The sequence below is a fragment of the Bactrocera oleae genome, chromosome 5, assembly GCF_042242935.1.
Source record: "Bactrocera oleae isolate idBacOlea1 chromosome 5, idBacOlea1, whole genome shotgun sequence".
NCBI classification, from domain to species: Eukaryota; Metazoa; Arthropoda; class Insecta; order Diptera; family Tephritidae; genus Bactrocera; species Bactrocera oleae.
The window spans coordinates 34,559,621-34,577,994 of record NC_091539.1 but is presented as its reverse complement, the minus strand read 5'-3'; the positions used below and the strand labels follow the sequence as shown (position 1 = coordinate 34,577,994).

General features: G+C 33.0%; 1 protein-coding gene across 2 annotated transcripts in view; it reads left to right on the top strand.

The window, feature by feature from the left end:
- The window catches only part of LOC106619284 (GATA zinc finger domain-containing protein 5), a 105,991-nt gene extending 89,208 nt beyond the window's left edge, over window positions 1-16,783 (top strand). For both annotated transcript variants that reach the window (XM_036371719.2, XM_036371720.2), the window contains exons 3-5: window positions 2,723-2,956; window positions 15,072-15,137; window positions 16,404-16,783. In XM_036371719.2, coding sequence (XP_036227612.2) covers window positions 2,723-2,956; window positions 15,072-15,137; window positions 16,404-16,577 — 474 coding nt within the window. In that variant the 3' untranslated portion in view covers window positions 16,578-16,783. The remainder of the gene's footprint in view (window positions 1-2,722; window positions 2,957-15,071; window positions 15,138-16,403) is intronic.
- Window positions 16,784-18,374: the final 1,591 nt, after the last annotated feature.

The following is an 18,374-nucleotide window of genomic DNA, read 5'->3' as shown; positions in this document are numbered from 1 at the left end:
GCACCGGTGCAAACCAGATGCGCACATCAACTAGACTGTGCGCCACTTTGAACTGCCACTACAACTATTTACTCCTTAATGTCAATGTATTATTGTTGTTGTGCAATATACAGCGCAGCAACAACTAATATAGATGGCAAGAGCACTCCGTACATGTGAAGTGTGCACAGGTTCACATAAATTGCAATGATAAAAATTTGTGTAAAAAAATTGTTTTACAACAACAAAAAAGGTGTTTGCAGTCTATTTATTGTGATCACGCACAAGGAACAAACAATGCCGAGCGCATTTGGCCGCAACTGTAAAATAAGCATTTTGCCAGCGCTGCATCATCGCTTCTCACTGCCACTTTTAGGTGAACGCATGCCATTGCATAGAGAACTTGCAAATTTAATTAAAAATAATTGCAACTAAGCGCATACATAGAAACACACCCATTGCGCAGACGTGACGCCACGCAAACCAATTCAAAAGCAAACACACACACAAACATACATTTCATATATTTTTAATGAAGGCATGGAAAATGTTGCTTTGAGTCTATTTTTAGTTGGCCTATCTATCTACTCAGCTGCAGGCATGCCAATTTTGTAAAAAAAACATTTCTAGTTAAAATAAAAAATAATTAAGTCAGTCAAATTCGAGGCGCTAATACAAAAAAATGAAGTATGAACTTTGATTTTGCTCATAAATTAAATAAAGAGATCAAATGAACTTAACTGCATAATATGAAATCGTAATCATATTAAATGCCATCCCCTTGGAAGTGACAACGTTTTGTTGTAAAAAAGCAGTTCATTGCAGAATATGTGAGACCATGTCGTTTTTATTGTATATGAGAAAATGTATATGGATCCCAAACATGTATACCAAATCCACTTTACAAGTCCAAAACAGTACGTCAGGATATTTATGTAGCCTTCAAAGTGTCAATATTTGAAAAATTATTAGAAATTGATTTAATTCAAAATAGTATGGATATATTTCCAGAAAAAAATTTAAGAAAATTGTTTTGGTTTTTTGCGTCAGGTGAAAAGTATTTCTGAAACGTTAATCCTTTAAAATCTCACGTATATTTTTTAAAATTTAAATTTTTGTCAATTCATATTATATATTCTTTACATTTCATACAAACATATATGATATAACCACGCTTTTATTTCATTCGATTTTGAGTGTTTTGAGAATGACTGTCAACTAATCTGGAGCTAACGATTGAAGTGTATTTGTGGAAATATTTTTAAATTGCGACCAATAGTATTCAAATAAGCTCATAAGGCTATCAGAAATAGAACAGTTAGCTACGTTATGTTAATATATATACGAGTAAACCTGCCATATTATATCAAAGTCTTGTACAGTTTATTGACTCAGTTCGGTGAACGATGCCGGGTCCACTACTAAGATTACTGAGTGAATCTTAATAACCCAAAAAAATGTAAGCTATCTCCGAACGATTGATTGCATGGGAATATTTCCGTGTCAGAAATATACTCGATCGATTATTTAGCATCGCTTGCCGAGAGACCTCCGCTAGTAGTAAAAATGATGGGACGGGAATTACGGAAATTTAATTTCCTTCCTCAAAGATATACTATTTCATTACTCAATTCATTTTTCAAATATTTTTATTGATTTTTGAATACTGTCTTGATTACTTAAGAATGTTTCCCACAAATTCCTTTTTTAAGCTATGGAAATTAAAACATTCTGACAGTCATATTGTAGCAACAAGGTGAATGACCTTGAGTATTACAGTTGACTCTATTTAGAACGAATTTTCGCCGGACTCTCAAAAAGGCAGTGTTTTTACCACAGACGCCCACAAAACACAATTGATCGGAAACCTATAAAATGCCATAACTAAGCGCTAAATTAAGATATAAACCTGTTATTTGATACAGGGGATTGTATTAGTATAAAGGGCACCTGTGTAATAAAAATTTCTATATGATTCACTTTCCAGTACACAAATCAAGCACCAATGAATATATTCGGATAAAACTTTGCATAAATAGTGCCTTTGAGGTATCCTTGCACGTTGCAAGAATATAAAATGAACTTAACCCTTCCTTACTTGTTTTGAATTATTATTGTTGTTTCAGATAAAAAGAATCTAATTTTAACAGCACCACAAATGTTAGGACGTTTGTGATTAAAAATAACTGAAGTTTGTTGTGACTGAATCGAAGGCAAAGACCATCAGCATTCTATTCCAACAAACATTATAAAACAATTGATTTCAACTGCTATTTCGGGGAAAAGAGAAAAGTTACGCAAAGCGAATACGGCGCTATATTAACATTTAAAAGATTGTTTTGATACAGTGTCGTTCTTCGATTAACAGTAATCAAGGTCGATTACAAAGTGATGAAATATATGAGAAGTAACGTCTATGCAAATTGTGAACACTCGGAATACAATACACGAAGTGTTGCTCTCGATACAAAGTTACAGTTTGAAAATTTTTAATTTAAAATACGAAATAGGATTAAAATATTCGAATAGAATATGGTGCTATAGGGAGTTTAGACCTTTGTTGTCTTATTTATTATATATGGTATAAAATAGAAAATTTGAATGATTCTTAATAATTTTTTTGTCCCCATACCTAGTTCCTCAGTATTTAATAATTATTTAATACAATAGCTTCTAATCTAGACAAGTAGTGCTTAGATTGACTAGTTGACTAATTTTACTTCATTTTTCTATTTTTTTACAGAACTTCAAGGAAAAGGATGCCGGTAAGGTGGTGCTTTATACAACGAGTATGGGCATCATACGTGACACATATGCCAAATGTGCGAATGTCAAGCAGATATTGCGTACGTTGCTTGTGAAATTCGAAGAACGGGACGTCTTCATGAGCATCGAGTATCAGCAAGAGATAAAGGAGCGAATGCACTCGGAAGCGATAAAAGTACCTCAACTCTTTGTGGAAGGCCAACACATTGGTGTAAGTATACATTTTCATATAAAAATGTAAAGTAGAGAAAAAAATAAATAAACAATAAAAATTAAATAAAGGATAAAAGAGCTAACTTGGATTTCACCGAAGCAATTATTAGAATTATTTAGATCGTTCAGTGATTACGGCAGCTTTATCCATATGAACCATGAGCCGCTTCTTGGGGATAAAAGTGCAAACATTCATATGGATATTTCAAAAATGTAGGGACGAACAAATAGACGGACATAGATAATTCAAATCAGCTCGTCACGCTGATCGTTCATTTATGGTACATATGTATATGTATATTATATAGAGTCTGCGATATTTCCTTTTGAATGTTAAAGACATTGTTTAGGAGTATAAAATTTAAAATAATAAAAAATGGCTTCCAAAAGTCACGTACTTATATATTGACATACAGATATATGCATTATCCGGACATTTGTAACAGAAGATGGAGCACGTTGCAATAATAAATTATAATAAAATTTCCGCGATGACAACTACAACTCTACAATTTTGATGCGCTGAGTTGCATTTGACATTTTCGTGGTAAACATTTGCCAGAAAGGGCCAAATATTGTTGTTGTGATTGTTTTTTTTTTGTGTTATTATTATACAGATGTTGCAGTAATCATATTTTTTAGCTTTCAAGCATTTTCTTCCAGCATGCATTGTAACGGTTTCAGTAGTAATAAGTCGTACAATAACAACCTTAAAAAATTGCTGCATCAACTGAATCTGACGTTTAAATGAAGATAAAAGTAAAACCATAAAGATGAATAAGTCACGAAGTGGCTTCACCACATCAGTGCTCAGCTTATGCAGTGTCCTCCTTTGCCGCGCATGCAAGGCCAAACCGTATGTCGCAGCAAGGCGCGCTGCTGTAATTATCTGCAAGGGAGCGCTTGTCGCGCTTTTGTCTTCAAAAAGTTGTCTACAGACTTGTCTTGACATTTGTCAACATGTACCTAAACATATTTATGAATTTCTACACGCATAAAGAGGGGGCCATATACAGGGTGTCTCACTAAAGAGGCCTTTCCAGAATACATACCTCGGCGCCAAGTGAATTGAGTGCCTAAATAGATACAGATAATATTCAAATCCAAGTGATATTCTTTGAGTCCTAAGTCTAATCTTATAATGTCCTATATATCTATGACAATGCTGTCATTATATTTCACCTTTCTTCTATTAATTACTTGCAATTATCACCGTCGCCAACATCCGAAAGCCCATCAATCCTACTAAAGGCAATTATCTCCAAATGTCCAAGAATCTTTTGATCAGATTTATGGAAATTAGACCATTAAACTATCTATTGCGAAAGTTATGAGAAAATCTTTAATTTGGAGTTTAAACATTCATGTCTACATAAACGGGACGTATGCTAGGCCTGTCACCTATTAAAAGGGTGCAGTATTCTTTAGATTTTTTTAGAGAATAATCAACAATTAAGTATAATTGACTACGAACTTACAATAATGAAAAGTCTCCTCCTAGATTCTATTTTATTCCTTTTAAGACTGATTTAAGTATTTTTATGATGCCTAATAAGAGAGGAAAGATTTTACTGGTTTAATAGTCAACTCAGATTTTAGTACATGGATCATCCTTTATGTAGGTGTTGTACCTATATAAAACACACGATTTTATTGCATTATTTTCATTGCAACACTAAATAACTTAATTTAAGTTCGTTAACCTACAGTCTGAGTTCGAGACTAATTGTTTTGAAGTGAATTTTTGAATTTTTTAAATGCACAGCAAGCACTCATTGTCAGAGATTAAGTAATAATGTTTTGATCTGAGATACCTTCAGAAAGATTGGGATAAATCTTGAAATTACTCCTTAAGTCCATTGAGGAGTTATCCCACTTGTGAATTTTAAAAAATTTTTTCCGAAAAAATAGTGGATCCGGCAAATAGTTTCGAAGATATGAGCGTATTAGAAAATATTTTTTAACTTAAGGTAATCGGGTCCCAAAACAATAAACGCATTTTTCTCGAAACGCTGTTTTCTGAGTCGGTGAGGAAAATTTCTCCGAAACGGCGGGGCGGGTCGACTTGGTAATTTTCAATGTCTTCTTTGATTGTCAGGTAACGTGCGAATGAATAAGATTTTTAATAATAATTTCAATTTTTAAGCCACTCTGTAGTGTGAACTTTTTCGCGAAAACCAACTTTTTGTTTGGGAAGCCGCCATTTTGTCAAAAATCAAAATGTTGAGTAGCAATAGATTCATCTATTGTTATAAACTTTTTTTTTTGATTTTTAGATTTAAGATACTTTTAAGCAGCAAAATTTTCTTCACCGCCAGACACCTTTTGCGGTGAATCCAAATCTTTTCAAAATGCATCGCCGATTATTAAAATACATTAAATGTTATAAATGTTCTGTGTTTTTATTTATTTATTAAATAAACAGCCTTTATGAAACTAGTTGAAAGAATTACGTGTGGCATATTGAAAGTACGTACTCAAAAGCGAATCAAGTGTTAGCCAATTCACCACCATAAGCCCTGTCACAAAGTAAATAAATCACGCATATTCTTTACAAGGCATACAAACATCCATAGATGCAAGTATGGAACTAATACACTATCCAATAGATTCCAATTGCCATTGCATTCTCAAAAGCGTAAATTGCGAAAAACTCATTTTTACACAATTATTTCTAACACCTCATTGCGTGCTGATGCGATTCTATTGTTGCGTCATTCACTAACGGAAAATAAACAAGAAAAAACGTTAACTTCGGTTGGACCGAAGCTATAACACCCTTCACAGGTACAAAGGTTCCTTACAATAACTTGATTCAGATCTAATTTCGTGAATCGGCAATAAAAAATAAAATTTTTTTCCAAGCAGGCACTTTAGTCCGATCGTTCAGTTTTTATGATAGCTGTATGACATAGCGATCCGATCTAAACAATTTTTTCGGAGATTATATTCTTGCCATAGAAAATAACTCATGCCAAATTTCGTCAAGTTACCTCGTCAAATGAAAAAGTTTTTCATGCAAGCACTTTACTCCGATCGTTCAGTTTGTATAGCAGCTATATGCTATAGTCATCCGATCAATACAATTTCTTCGGAGATTCCATTGTTGCCTTAAATAATAACTCATGCCTAATTTCGTGAAGATATTACGTCAAATAAAAAAGTTTCCCATACAAGGGCTTGCTTCCGATTGTTCAGTTTGTATGGCAGTTATATGCTCGTTCCGACAAATGAGCAGCTCCTTGATGAGAAAAGGGCAGGTGCAAAATTTCAGATCGATAGCTTAAAACTGATGGACTAGTTTGCATATATACAGACGGACGGACGGACATGGCGAAATGAACTCAGCTCATCATGTTGATTATTTATATATATATTTTATAGGGTCTCCGACGTTTCCTTCTGGGTGTTACAAACATCGTGGCAAACTTAATATACCCTGTTCAGGGTATATAAATAAATAGCAAGAAACGCTAGAGAAGACAATTGGTAAACAATCTTAAGACGTCGCCTTAAAACCATTAAATCTGCAGCTGCAACTGTTGTATTTGTTATTATTGCAACAGCAGATATTTTATGGTATTTAGTCTCGGACAAATTAAACAAGTCGGTATGCGCACTAAAGACACACACACACATATAAATATTCTCACACAGTAAAGGATTATTCATTGCAGCTTTGTTGCTGCAGACTGACTGCTCGCGTACGATCTTACCACACTTATTGTTGCTGTTGCAAATTTTCATTTTTCGCATTTTATTCATTTTTTATACTCTCGCAACCTGTTGCTACAGAGTATAATAGCTTTGTTCACCTAACGGTTGTTTGTATCACCTAAAACTAATCGAATTAGATATAGGGTTATATATATATAAATGATCAGGATGAAGAGACGAGTTAAAATCCGGGTGACTGTCTGTCCGTCCGTCCGTCCGTCTGTTCGTCTGTGCAAGCTGTAACTTGAGTAAAAATTGAGATATCTTTATGAAACTTGGTAGACATGTTTCTTGGTACCGTGAGATGGTTGGTCTTGCAGATGGGCGTAATCGGACCACTGCCACGCCCACAAAAAGCCATTAATCTAAAACAAATAAATTGCCATAACCAAGCTCCGCAACAAGATACAAGACTCTTATTTGGCATACAGGATCACATTAGGAGGGGCATCTGCAGTTAAAATTTTTTTTTTTAAAGTGGGCGTGGTCCCGCCTCTAATAGGTTTAATGTGCATATCTCCTAAACCGCTAATGCTATAATAACAAAATTCACTAGAAGCAAATGTTTTTAGCACTTCTATTGACGGTGTGAAAATAGTTGAAATCGGGTGGCAACTCCGCCCACTCCCCATATAACGGTACTGTTAAAAACTACTAAAAGCGCGATAAATCAACCACTAAACACGCCAGAGACATTAAATTTTATCTCTAAGATGGTATAAGATGACTTTATAAGAACCGCGGTCAAAATTAGACAGTGGGCGTGGCACAGCCCACTTTTAGGTGAAAACCCATATCTTGAGATCTGCTTAACCGATTTCAACCAAATTCGGTGCGTAACGTTCTTTTCATGTTTCTATGTCATAGTGTGAAAATGGGCGAAATCGGACTACAACCACGCCTACTTCCCATGTAACACCATTTTAAATTCCATCTGAATCTTTCACTTTCCACTATGCAAATCAGGCAACAATGACTGTATCGGGATAAAACTTTGCGTGAAGAATGCGATTAAAGTATGCCACCTTGTGGCCAAAAATTGTCTAAATCGAATCAAAACTGTTTAAGTCCGTAAGTACTAAATATGTGGACCCCAGTGCCTAAGTTGACCTTCTACCGAAAATATCAGTCAATCCACGAAGAAATCTCAAACGAGTATACTATTTGACTTTGCGAGAGTATAAAATGTTCGGTTACATCCACACTTAGCCCTTCCTTACTTGTTTATTTTTAATTTTTCGCAATAACTAACCGTTTTATATCAAGCTGAAAATGCGTTGAGACCACTTGACATCCTTTCGTATAGACACACTTTTCAGCGCGCCCGACTTTCGAGTATTGATATGACTTTTCAGTTTTATTTACACTCTTTTATGAAGCATACAAAGTTGAAAATCGATCATAAAATTTTATAGGTGCAACTAAAGTGCCACTTTCCGTTCATTAGTTGAACGTCGCAAAATATATTATTGAGTTTAAGAAACGAGTTTGCGAAATATTCCTAATAAAATGCATATGGAAAGACAATATGAATAGTGGTATTAAAATATACTTACAAATTTTATTTCTTGTGATCAAAAAGTGGTATGTAAGTAAAAAGCAAAGATAAGGAATTAATGGTGACGAAGAGAAATTGGGAAGCACTAGTTAAAAAAATAACTATGTCTGAAAACATATATGAAATGATATGCATTATATTTAAAGCCGAATATCTCAAATAAATGCAGGTTTATCGCATAACCACAACATCAACATTTCCTGTGAATCTTGAAGATCGAAATCAATAAAAAAAAACGGTTCCATATGAAAAAATTTGTAATTTTGTTTCGTCCTGACAATGCATCGCGTGAGAAGGAATGTTAACAATGACAAAATTGCATGACTTAGTCCCCTAAGGGATTTTTTCCAATCCTCAAACCTCAAGAGAATGCTCACTAGAAATAAATTTAGTGACAAACTAAGACTTATTTTGAAGCAGACGACAGATCGTTTTCGTTTTCAAGAAGAAACGAAACACATATCATTTAATATATTATAGTAGAAAGATAAAGGGTTGCCATTATTCTTGAAAAGTAATTTCGTGGAAGTGACTGATGTGGCTGTCTCGATTAAATTCTAGCCGAAAAGCCCCCACGGCCTAACCTCACCGAAAATAATCCAGCGGTGTTAAATCGCACGAGCTTCGAGTTCACGCCACATACCCACGACGGGAGACAATGGGCACACCAAAAGTTTACTTCGATAAATTTATTGTTTCGTGGGCTACATGGCATGTAACGCAGTCTTGTTGGAACGAAAAAATCATTAATCATGGCTATACAGCGTTCCTCATTGACTGCAACATTATGACCGACTTCATTGAAGAAATTTGGACCAAATAGTTCGTCTCCCATTAGAACACACCAAACAGTGATTTTTGTGGATGTAATATTCAACCAAAAGTGAACTTTATCGCTGAACAAATGCAGCGAGCGATGCGTCGCTTGAACCGAACCATTATTTTGGTAACAAATTTGCACGATTTGCAAACGTTGCTCCGAAGTAAGTCTGTTCATTATGAAATGACAAACCAAACTGAATATAATTCAAGTAAAAGTTGTCAAAAAAGATAAACCCTAAAAATTTGTATTGCTTCAATGAAAACCACACATCTAAAAAGAACACCCGTCATAAATGTAGTATCGAAAAGTTGGAAAATCGCTATATCCTCCTCAATAAGACTGTTCTTGTCTTGTAGAAATTCCGATACTGGTTTGAAATCAACCACTCAAAAAGTTGTTATATATATTTCAGAAGCCAAGATTTGGGAAGCAACTTGTTTAACTAGATTGTCTAGATTGTGATTATCATACTTGTACATAATATGATGCTGAAAGTAATTTTCGAAGAGCTCACATTGAACATGATTCACGCATTTAGTAGGAAACCGTTACAAATTATTTAATATTATTGGGTGTATGATTAATTCATGCGGTTTTTTTTCGAAAATTAAGACTTTATTGTGAAAAAATTGTTATACATTTAATGTTCAAAGTATTTCACATCGGAAGCTACGATGTTTGCCCATCTTTCTGGCAGTTTGTGGATCCTATCCCAAAAGAACTTCTCCGGCTTGGAGGTCAAGAAAGAATCGAGCCAATTTCTGATACCCTCTTCTAAAGTGAAGCGTACTTCGGTGAGGGTATTCTGCATTGATCTGAACAAGTGGTAATCGGAAGGTGCTATGTTTGGGCTATAAGGCGGGTGAGGTAGAACTTCCCCAGTTTTCCAAATAGTTTTTAACTGACCTTGTAACATATGGCCGAGCGTTGTCATTATGAAAAATTATTGATTCGTGTCTGGTCGTTTTTCCGCGATGGCCTTTTTCAAACGAATCAATTGTTTTCGGTAGAGGTCCCCATTGATCGTCTGACCCGATTTCAATAGCTCATAAAAGAGCACACCCTTGTGGTCCCACCAAATACATAGCATAACCTTGGCACCATGGATATTCGGCTTTGCCGTGGATGTCGATGGTTGGCCAGGCTTCACATACGATCTCTTGCGCTTTGGGTTATCATAAGGAATTCATTTTTCATAGCCAGTGACAATCCGATGCAAAAATTACTTCTTTTGGTGGCGTTGAAGCAACATTTCCGACATGCAGAATCGACGTTCGACGTCTCTTGGCTTTAATTCATAAGGCACCCAATTTCCAAGCTTCTGCATGAATCCTAATGATTTTAATCGTCTGGAAACGGTTGCTTGATCAACTCCTAATACTTTTGCAAGTTCTTCTTGCGTCTGGCATGCATCAGAGTCGAGCAATGTCTTCAATTCTTCGTCTTGAAATTTTTTTGGCTGTCCGGATCATTCTCCGTCGTCTAAATCGAAATTGCCACTTTTAAACCGTGCAAACCACTTTTGGCACGTTCGTTCGGCTAAAGCATGGCCACCATAAACGTAAAGTAAAATACGATGGCTTTCGGTAACACTTTTCTTCATGTTAAAGTAATGAAGAAGAACTCCCCGCAAAAACACTTTATCTAGTACAAATTTCGACATTTTCAAATGAATGAAACAAATTGTTGTTCACGCTAAAACAAATGACATCTACTTAAAACGACGCGAAATGACAGTACCTTTGAAATGAATATAGCCACAGATGAACACGACGCGAAATAATACTATAAGATAATATTATTAGTAAAATGATTAATGTACTGGAAGTTTCTTTAAATATACTAAGAGCACATTTGTAATAAAAAATAGTTTCCAAAAATTTATATTTTCAAAATTACACCTTAATGGCTTACAGTAAAATGAGCAATTCATGTTATTTCAGCAATTTAATCCCAAATTTTATACAATTTACAACACAATTGAGTAATGACCTCATTGTCCAATAAGTATTTAAATGATCACTTTATGAGATATTATTTTACTTTCATGTTAATCTGTAAAGTGTATAAATTATCATACCAAAAAGTGAACAACTCTTATAAGGCAATTAATAGGATTTCAGAAATGTTATCCAAATTATTGTTCTTAATTCTCCATGCAGTGGAGAAAGTAACTAATTGGTGGATTAGTAGTAAATTGATTGTATTTGTGAAATGTGTTCAACGAGCAGAGAAAAGTGCTTTTTTGGTGGGAAAGTAAATTAGCTGCTGGCTTCTAATAACGGAAAAAATCAATATTAAAATCAACTGAAATCTAAAGAAGTTTTCACAAACCAATACATTTTTAGACAACTGCCAAATACTAGTTCTTGAAGCTTAATTGAGTACCTTTGACCTTTAACAATAATATTCCGATTTATTCAAGTCTAATAGTTTGAAATGATTAATATAAATTAATTTTAATTGATTAAACACATTCTACAAAGTTCTCCCTAATGAGAAAACAACAACTATTATAAGCAGATTGTTATTACATAACGCCATGGACTTAACCACAACCATTATGGCGAAATAGGAATTAATTTATAAAATTCCAATACAATATCCCCCGTTTAATTGACCCTCGGTTAATTGATTTTCCCGCTTGTTTGAATCACCTGAACAATGATGGTCAAAAATATATTGCATATAATACAAATATGTGTTATTTCCTCCGGTTAATTGCACACTTTCGTTTAAAAAAATAATCTGGCATTGCCCCACATATGTATGTTACATATTTCTCTACATTTGTGGCATCAGCAATCGAAATCATATGTTTATTGGTGAAGACGTTTTGGATGGTGCTGATATTATCTAAAGCTTCCGTCAGTTCTCGAAGTTTTAAAATACATACAAGAACTTCAAATATATTTTTATTCTAAAAACAAATTTTTGAGTGCATTAGGGCCATATTCGCATATATCACGTAGATTGAACAATATACAAAAAAAAAATTACAGGCTTCTTCAATTAAAATATTAAAAATTTAAGCAACGATCTCTGAATATGTGAATGCAAGTGTATTTTTTTTATAACAATGATTTCTAAATACATAGTAAGTGCCTTATATTGTTGTTGTCCCTAATATTTTATCCGTTTAAAGTTAAAAATATTAATAATATTATTACCAAAAACTAAATGAATATGTACATATGTTGAATGAATTTTTCATCGTGCTTTCACTTATCAAATAAAGAACGCTTTCAAACAACCAGGTCTCCCCACCAAATAACCAATTTTTACTCATTTTCAGATCGTTTTTATGAATTTCAATAAATATAGTCAAAGTAGAAACATTTCGAATGTCGAATGTAATGACAGCTATATCAAACTCAAGTCCTCGTATGACAACTTTTATATTAAACAAAACATCTTCACGAAATTTGGTATCCATTATTATTCAAGAAAGCTCTCTGATCTCCGAATTGTTCTGAATCCAAATAGTTCAGATCAGAACACTGTCGAAATCGAAATCTATATAAATATATTTGTATACCCTTTTATGCTATAAGAAATACGCACGTGAAGGGTATTAGATATGCGGTGCAGCCGAAGTTAAAGTAAATGTGGTTTAGTGAGAATAAATAATTCTAGTCCGGACCTAGCACCAAGTAATTACACCTGTACTAATCTATAACGACCTTATATTATTGTAGAACTCAATTCTTATCACCACAATGTTAGTAAAGCACTATGGAGAAACCTACATATTTGTATCATTTTTGAACACCTAATATATTTAATTCCTAAGGAGGCAGCTAGAAAAACGCAATGTAATACAGTTGTAATTGTAAAGTCTTTTAGGTTAGAACTAGTTATTCTTTTACATGAAGCATTATATGTAAGTACTTCCAGTAACGGACGAATATTACGCTTGTTGAGCTGAGCTCAGTATTAGTATTAATGAAACAAAATTCCTGACACTTCTTTGTTTAACATAATGTTTAAAAAAATATTTGTTCCTGCTGGATTGTCTGCAAGGACATAAAAATATAAAAACTTCAAAAAAAATGTTTCTTAAGTCATTGTTTTGAAGCAATAATTTTAGAGCTTCTACTGCATGAATTTGAAAGTGAAATCAAAAAAACGGAAATTTTCAATTTCAGTGACATCTGGAAGGTAGATATTTGCACGTCGCAGCTGAAGGTGGGGCAGGGGCTTACTGCTGTTGACACTTCAATTTTTATGCAGCGATTTGCATTAATGAACACATACTTTTCGAATTGCTCAAGGCTGCGAGTGATTCGCATGCATACACCCATTTATTCATACAGACATAAAGACAGGGTCGCACTCGCTGCATAGAAATTACACATTTACATACATGCATACAAACATATATACATTTGGATAAATGCATTATACATTAGCGCAATTTTAGCGCAATTTTAGCGCATCATTATCTGCCTTTTTTGTATTAAATTTTTTCTTTATTTGCTTTATCGCTTGGGTGCTTGGTGGCTGCCTCACTGCCACTTTGCCAACTTCATGCACATGCGTGTGAAGTAGTTGTTACCCACCCGCTGTTATTAATAATTCAACAAATGTACTGCTACAATTTCCATTGAAATTCATTCGAATACTGCAAGGTTTATACTCAGTCCGTTTAAAAATAAAAATGTATTGTATTAAAAACAATAAATAAATAAAACCATAAAAAAAACGTTCACAGCAGTTGCGCGTGTATTATAAACCTGTTATATTGACCATAGCATGTACATACATATGTATGTCTAAATGTATATATTTCTTTTTCTGAAAAAGTTGCAATTACCCTCCCGCCGCACTGTCTGTGAGTACCGTTGCTCTCACTGCCATTATCATGGCCAATATTTAGCAGTAGCTGTGCAAGTACATACTCCTACATAGTTACAACAAAAGTCGAAAACAATCGATGTCTGAAAAGCAAGTGTTCGTCATCTCGTAATTTACTCACGAGGAAAGTGAAATTGTCGATTACTTGTACAATTGGTTTCTTTCCATAACTGAGTATACATACTTACATATAAGTATGTGCATACCGTTATGTCTGTTTGTAATACTCACTAGACCGCAAATTATTTACTTAAAAGCCAACTTTGTAAACTTATTCATTACTTTTGATTACAACCCAGTTATTGTATGTAAAAAAAAACTTTTTCTTCCACAGATTTGTAATATTTTTCTTTATGAAAATATAATATTGCTCTTCGAATATTTTTAAGAAGATTGAATAAAATTAAATATATTTTATTGTACGGCACATGAACATCATGCCGATTTAGTAAAATCCTGAAGGAAGTATAATAAATTTTATTTTTGCGAAATAAATAAATTATGAAAAATAAATTTCAAATGGCAAAAAAAAATACAAAAACAGTTACAGCATAAATACTTGTATTACATTACTTAATTTCTCTTTGCCTTTTCACTTTTTTGATTATGTCAAGAAAGATGCGTGTGGTGTAATTTAATGAGCGTATGGAAATTAGATGCGTAGCATTAATTGATTCACACGCAAATTGAATTACTAATTATATGTATATAAGTTCATATTTACATATGTACATTTATATGTGTATGTGTGCGTATAATTATGCGTAACGCTGAATATTCAAAGTAACAGTTTATTAAAATTGTTTGCTTATATGTATGCTTTTTTATACATACATATGTACATGTAACTGTCCATGCCGCTTTGAATCGCTAAATTAAAACAAAAACTAAAGTAAAAAATGTATAAAAATATGATGTCAGCATTTGACGTAGATAACATAATTTTCCACAGTGATTATCGCAATGGAAAATTTTATTTTTATTTCTACAAAAATATCAGCTGCAAAGCAAAGAGTTGCCAAACATTGCAAGCAAGTTTCCTTCTTAAGTCTTTTGTTTGTACATGCATCTTTATGTATTATATATCAACAACGGCTCTGTCGCCTAACAGCTCGTGTTTACGTTTAATTATTTATGCATTATTATTTATTTTTGCAGGATGCTGACACTGTGGAACGACTGAATGAATCTGGTGAACTGCGTCAGCTGCTCAAACCATACAAGGTAAGTCGTTTGTTTGTCTTTCTGTCAACACGTGGGTTCAGAGCATTGCCCATGGCATATTGCTGTTAGATCAAAGGAAATTCCTTCGCACACAAATAAATATTGATTCGTCAACGAGTGGCATTTCATGGTCAATTTAACTGAAAACACAATAATGGGTGGTGTCCGCATATCAAGTTCTGTCGTGTTGTGTGTTTTTATAATTTTTGAATTTTTTAAATTCATTTATAAGAATTAGTTTGTTATACTTCTTTATTTTCTAATTTTTTTAAAACATTATCTATTTTGTAACATTATCTACTTTTTTAATTAATTTATTTTGTGGTTTACTTCTACTAATATTTAGTAATTTTCTTAATTTTTTTAAATCTTATTTAATTTTGACTACATTTTTACACTATTATTATATATTAAATATTAGTTATTAAATATTACTATAACTAACACCAAAAAACGTCAGAGACCCTATAAAGTATATATAATATATAAATGATCAGCGAGATGAGCTGAGTCGATTTAGCCTTGTCCATCTGTATATACGCGAACTAGTCCCCCAGTTTTTGAGATATCGATCTAATATTTTGCATACGCCCTTTTCTCCCTAAAGAGCTGATTATTTGTAGGATCCGCCGATATCGAATAACTAAAGCATATAGCTGCCATACAAACTGAACGATCGGAATCAAGTTGTTATATGGAAAACTTTTTTATTTAACAAGGTATCGTCACGATATTTGGCACCGATTATTATCCAATGCAATGCAATGATATCCTAACAATTGTCATTTGACAACTATAACATATATCTGCCATACAAACCGATCGAAAAAAATAAATAATAAATAACATTTTTTTCTAAATTTCTGATTTATTATAAGAATTATTTTGTTATCTTTTGTTGTAATTTTTTTTTTTAATTTTAAATTTTTTTCGATTATTTAAATGTTTATTTGTTGTTTATTGTAATAACTTTTCACGATCAGCTTTTGTTTTATGATTTTTTGCTGTATTTATGTTTTTTTTAATTTAACTCTTAATTGGCCTTTATTTTTGACAATTTTTTTCACTGAAATATGTTTTAATAATTTTTAATATTTATTTAAATATTTTAGTTTTTATTTATTTATTTCAATTGCTTTTTTATAAAAAAGATTTTGTTTAGAAATATTTGTTACTTGCCCTTTAATGATTTTTAATTTTCTTTTTATTTAACTATATGTTTGAATTTAAATTTGAATTATTAATTATTCATTTTTTGTTTTACAGTCAATTGCTACGACATTCACATGTCAAACATGCGGCGGCTACCGCTTACTGCCATGCCCCTCATGTAATGGGTCTAAAAAATCGGTGCATCGAAATCATTTCACGGCCGAATTTGTGGCACTGAAATGCATGAATTGCGATGAAGTTGGACTGGTGAAATGTCACAATTGCTAAGCAACTTCACAACAGCAATGCGAAACTTGATTGACAGCTACGCATGTGGGCGGGGGGATACGCTGAACGGATAATTGACGCAAGTCATGTAGACCAAGAGTAGCGCTACTTATAATTTTGATAGATATAAATGGAGGTGTATACGTATATGTGTTTTTAGACTAATCTATATCTATATGTATAAATAATTAGCTTAACCAACGAAATAGTCACTTGATTTTACTTTATAGATTTTTTTATATTTTATTTTTATAATTAATTTTATTTTAAAGCTGAAAATTTGTTTTTGTTCATTGTATTTTTTTTTAATTTTCAAGAAACCATGAATTTATTTTTGGAAAACAAAAGCCACTAATTTGTCATTGATGACAATTTTTCAATTTTTCTTTTTTTAATATTTTTTTATTTAATTTTTCTGCCCAATTAACTCGTTATATATTTACATATGTAAATTTATTATATACACACAATACATGTAATTAAAAGTGTGTACGCGAAAAGTAACTTCGATTTGATTGACGGTCACGAGGGTATACGAATTTATTGTTTATCGTCGTATGTTTGTACTGCAAATGTGACGGTTGTGATAATTTAAAACAGATTTTCAAATAAAACAAAAGTATAAGTAAAAATAAAAACAAATAAAAAAAATAATGATTAAGCAGCAAAGGCAAAGCAGATAAGATAAAATGAGGTATTGAGTTTTAAATAATACAATTCACCCATTCATATGTAAGTTATATGCGTTTACGCAAATATTACGAACACATGAAAGTAAACCAGAATTTATTAGGTCAATTAACACGTGTTTGTATAGTTTATCAGGTTGCAAGCGATGAAGTGATCAAATATCTCGAAAATATTGATACACGATCCACAATCATAATCGCAATAAAAATTTGTATTTTAATTTCTACGAAAATATCAGCTGCGAAGCCTCACGCAAAGCGAACATTGTAAGCAATTTTTCTACTCATAATTTTGTGTGACATATATATGGCACAGTCGAGCGTTAAGTGAGAAACCTTCACAAAAAGTTCAAGTCCTGATGGAAGCAAGGTCTAAAAATTAGGAGTTTTTCTGTACCAACTGCCAAAATGAAACCTCAATGGACATTTCTATAACAAGAAAAAGCTTCTCATAAAAACAATCAACTATTGATTGGAGGCACAATATTTGTAATTGCTTCTATTGTGTTTTATAATATCAAGGCTCATACCACAAATATGGACAAAAGAATCAGCAAAATTACAAAAATGCGAAAAATGTTAAATTGATGTATACCTATGTATATGAATCATTCCATCGAAAATTTACATTCGAAAATTTTTTTCGTACAAACATTTTTTTTGCGTTCTTTGAGGCAAAGTATTCAACAAAAATGTGGGATGAGCCACAATATAATATTATATATGACAATATAACATGGCAACACCATGTCAGCAAGTCAGCTGATCCTGGCTTACAAGGAACGCTGAAACGAATACGACACAAAACGAAACAGCAAATACATAGTCAACAGTTAGGCTCGAGGACGCCTGCTGTTATTATAAAAGACGATACAACACGATTAACGGCCTCTTCTCCTGCTGGCAGCCACCGCGTGCGCATCGTTCCTGCACATCAATCACCACAACTGGTGACCCCGACGTGATTTAATAATTTTTCCGCGATTTTGTAAATATAATTTTAAAATTCGCTGATTAATTCGTGTACAGTGCATTTCGTTTTCAAGTTTCAACACTTGTGCATAAATTTGCGATTATAGTGCACTTTGTGTATTGGTTTTTGTGCATA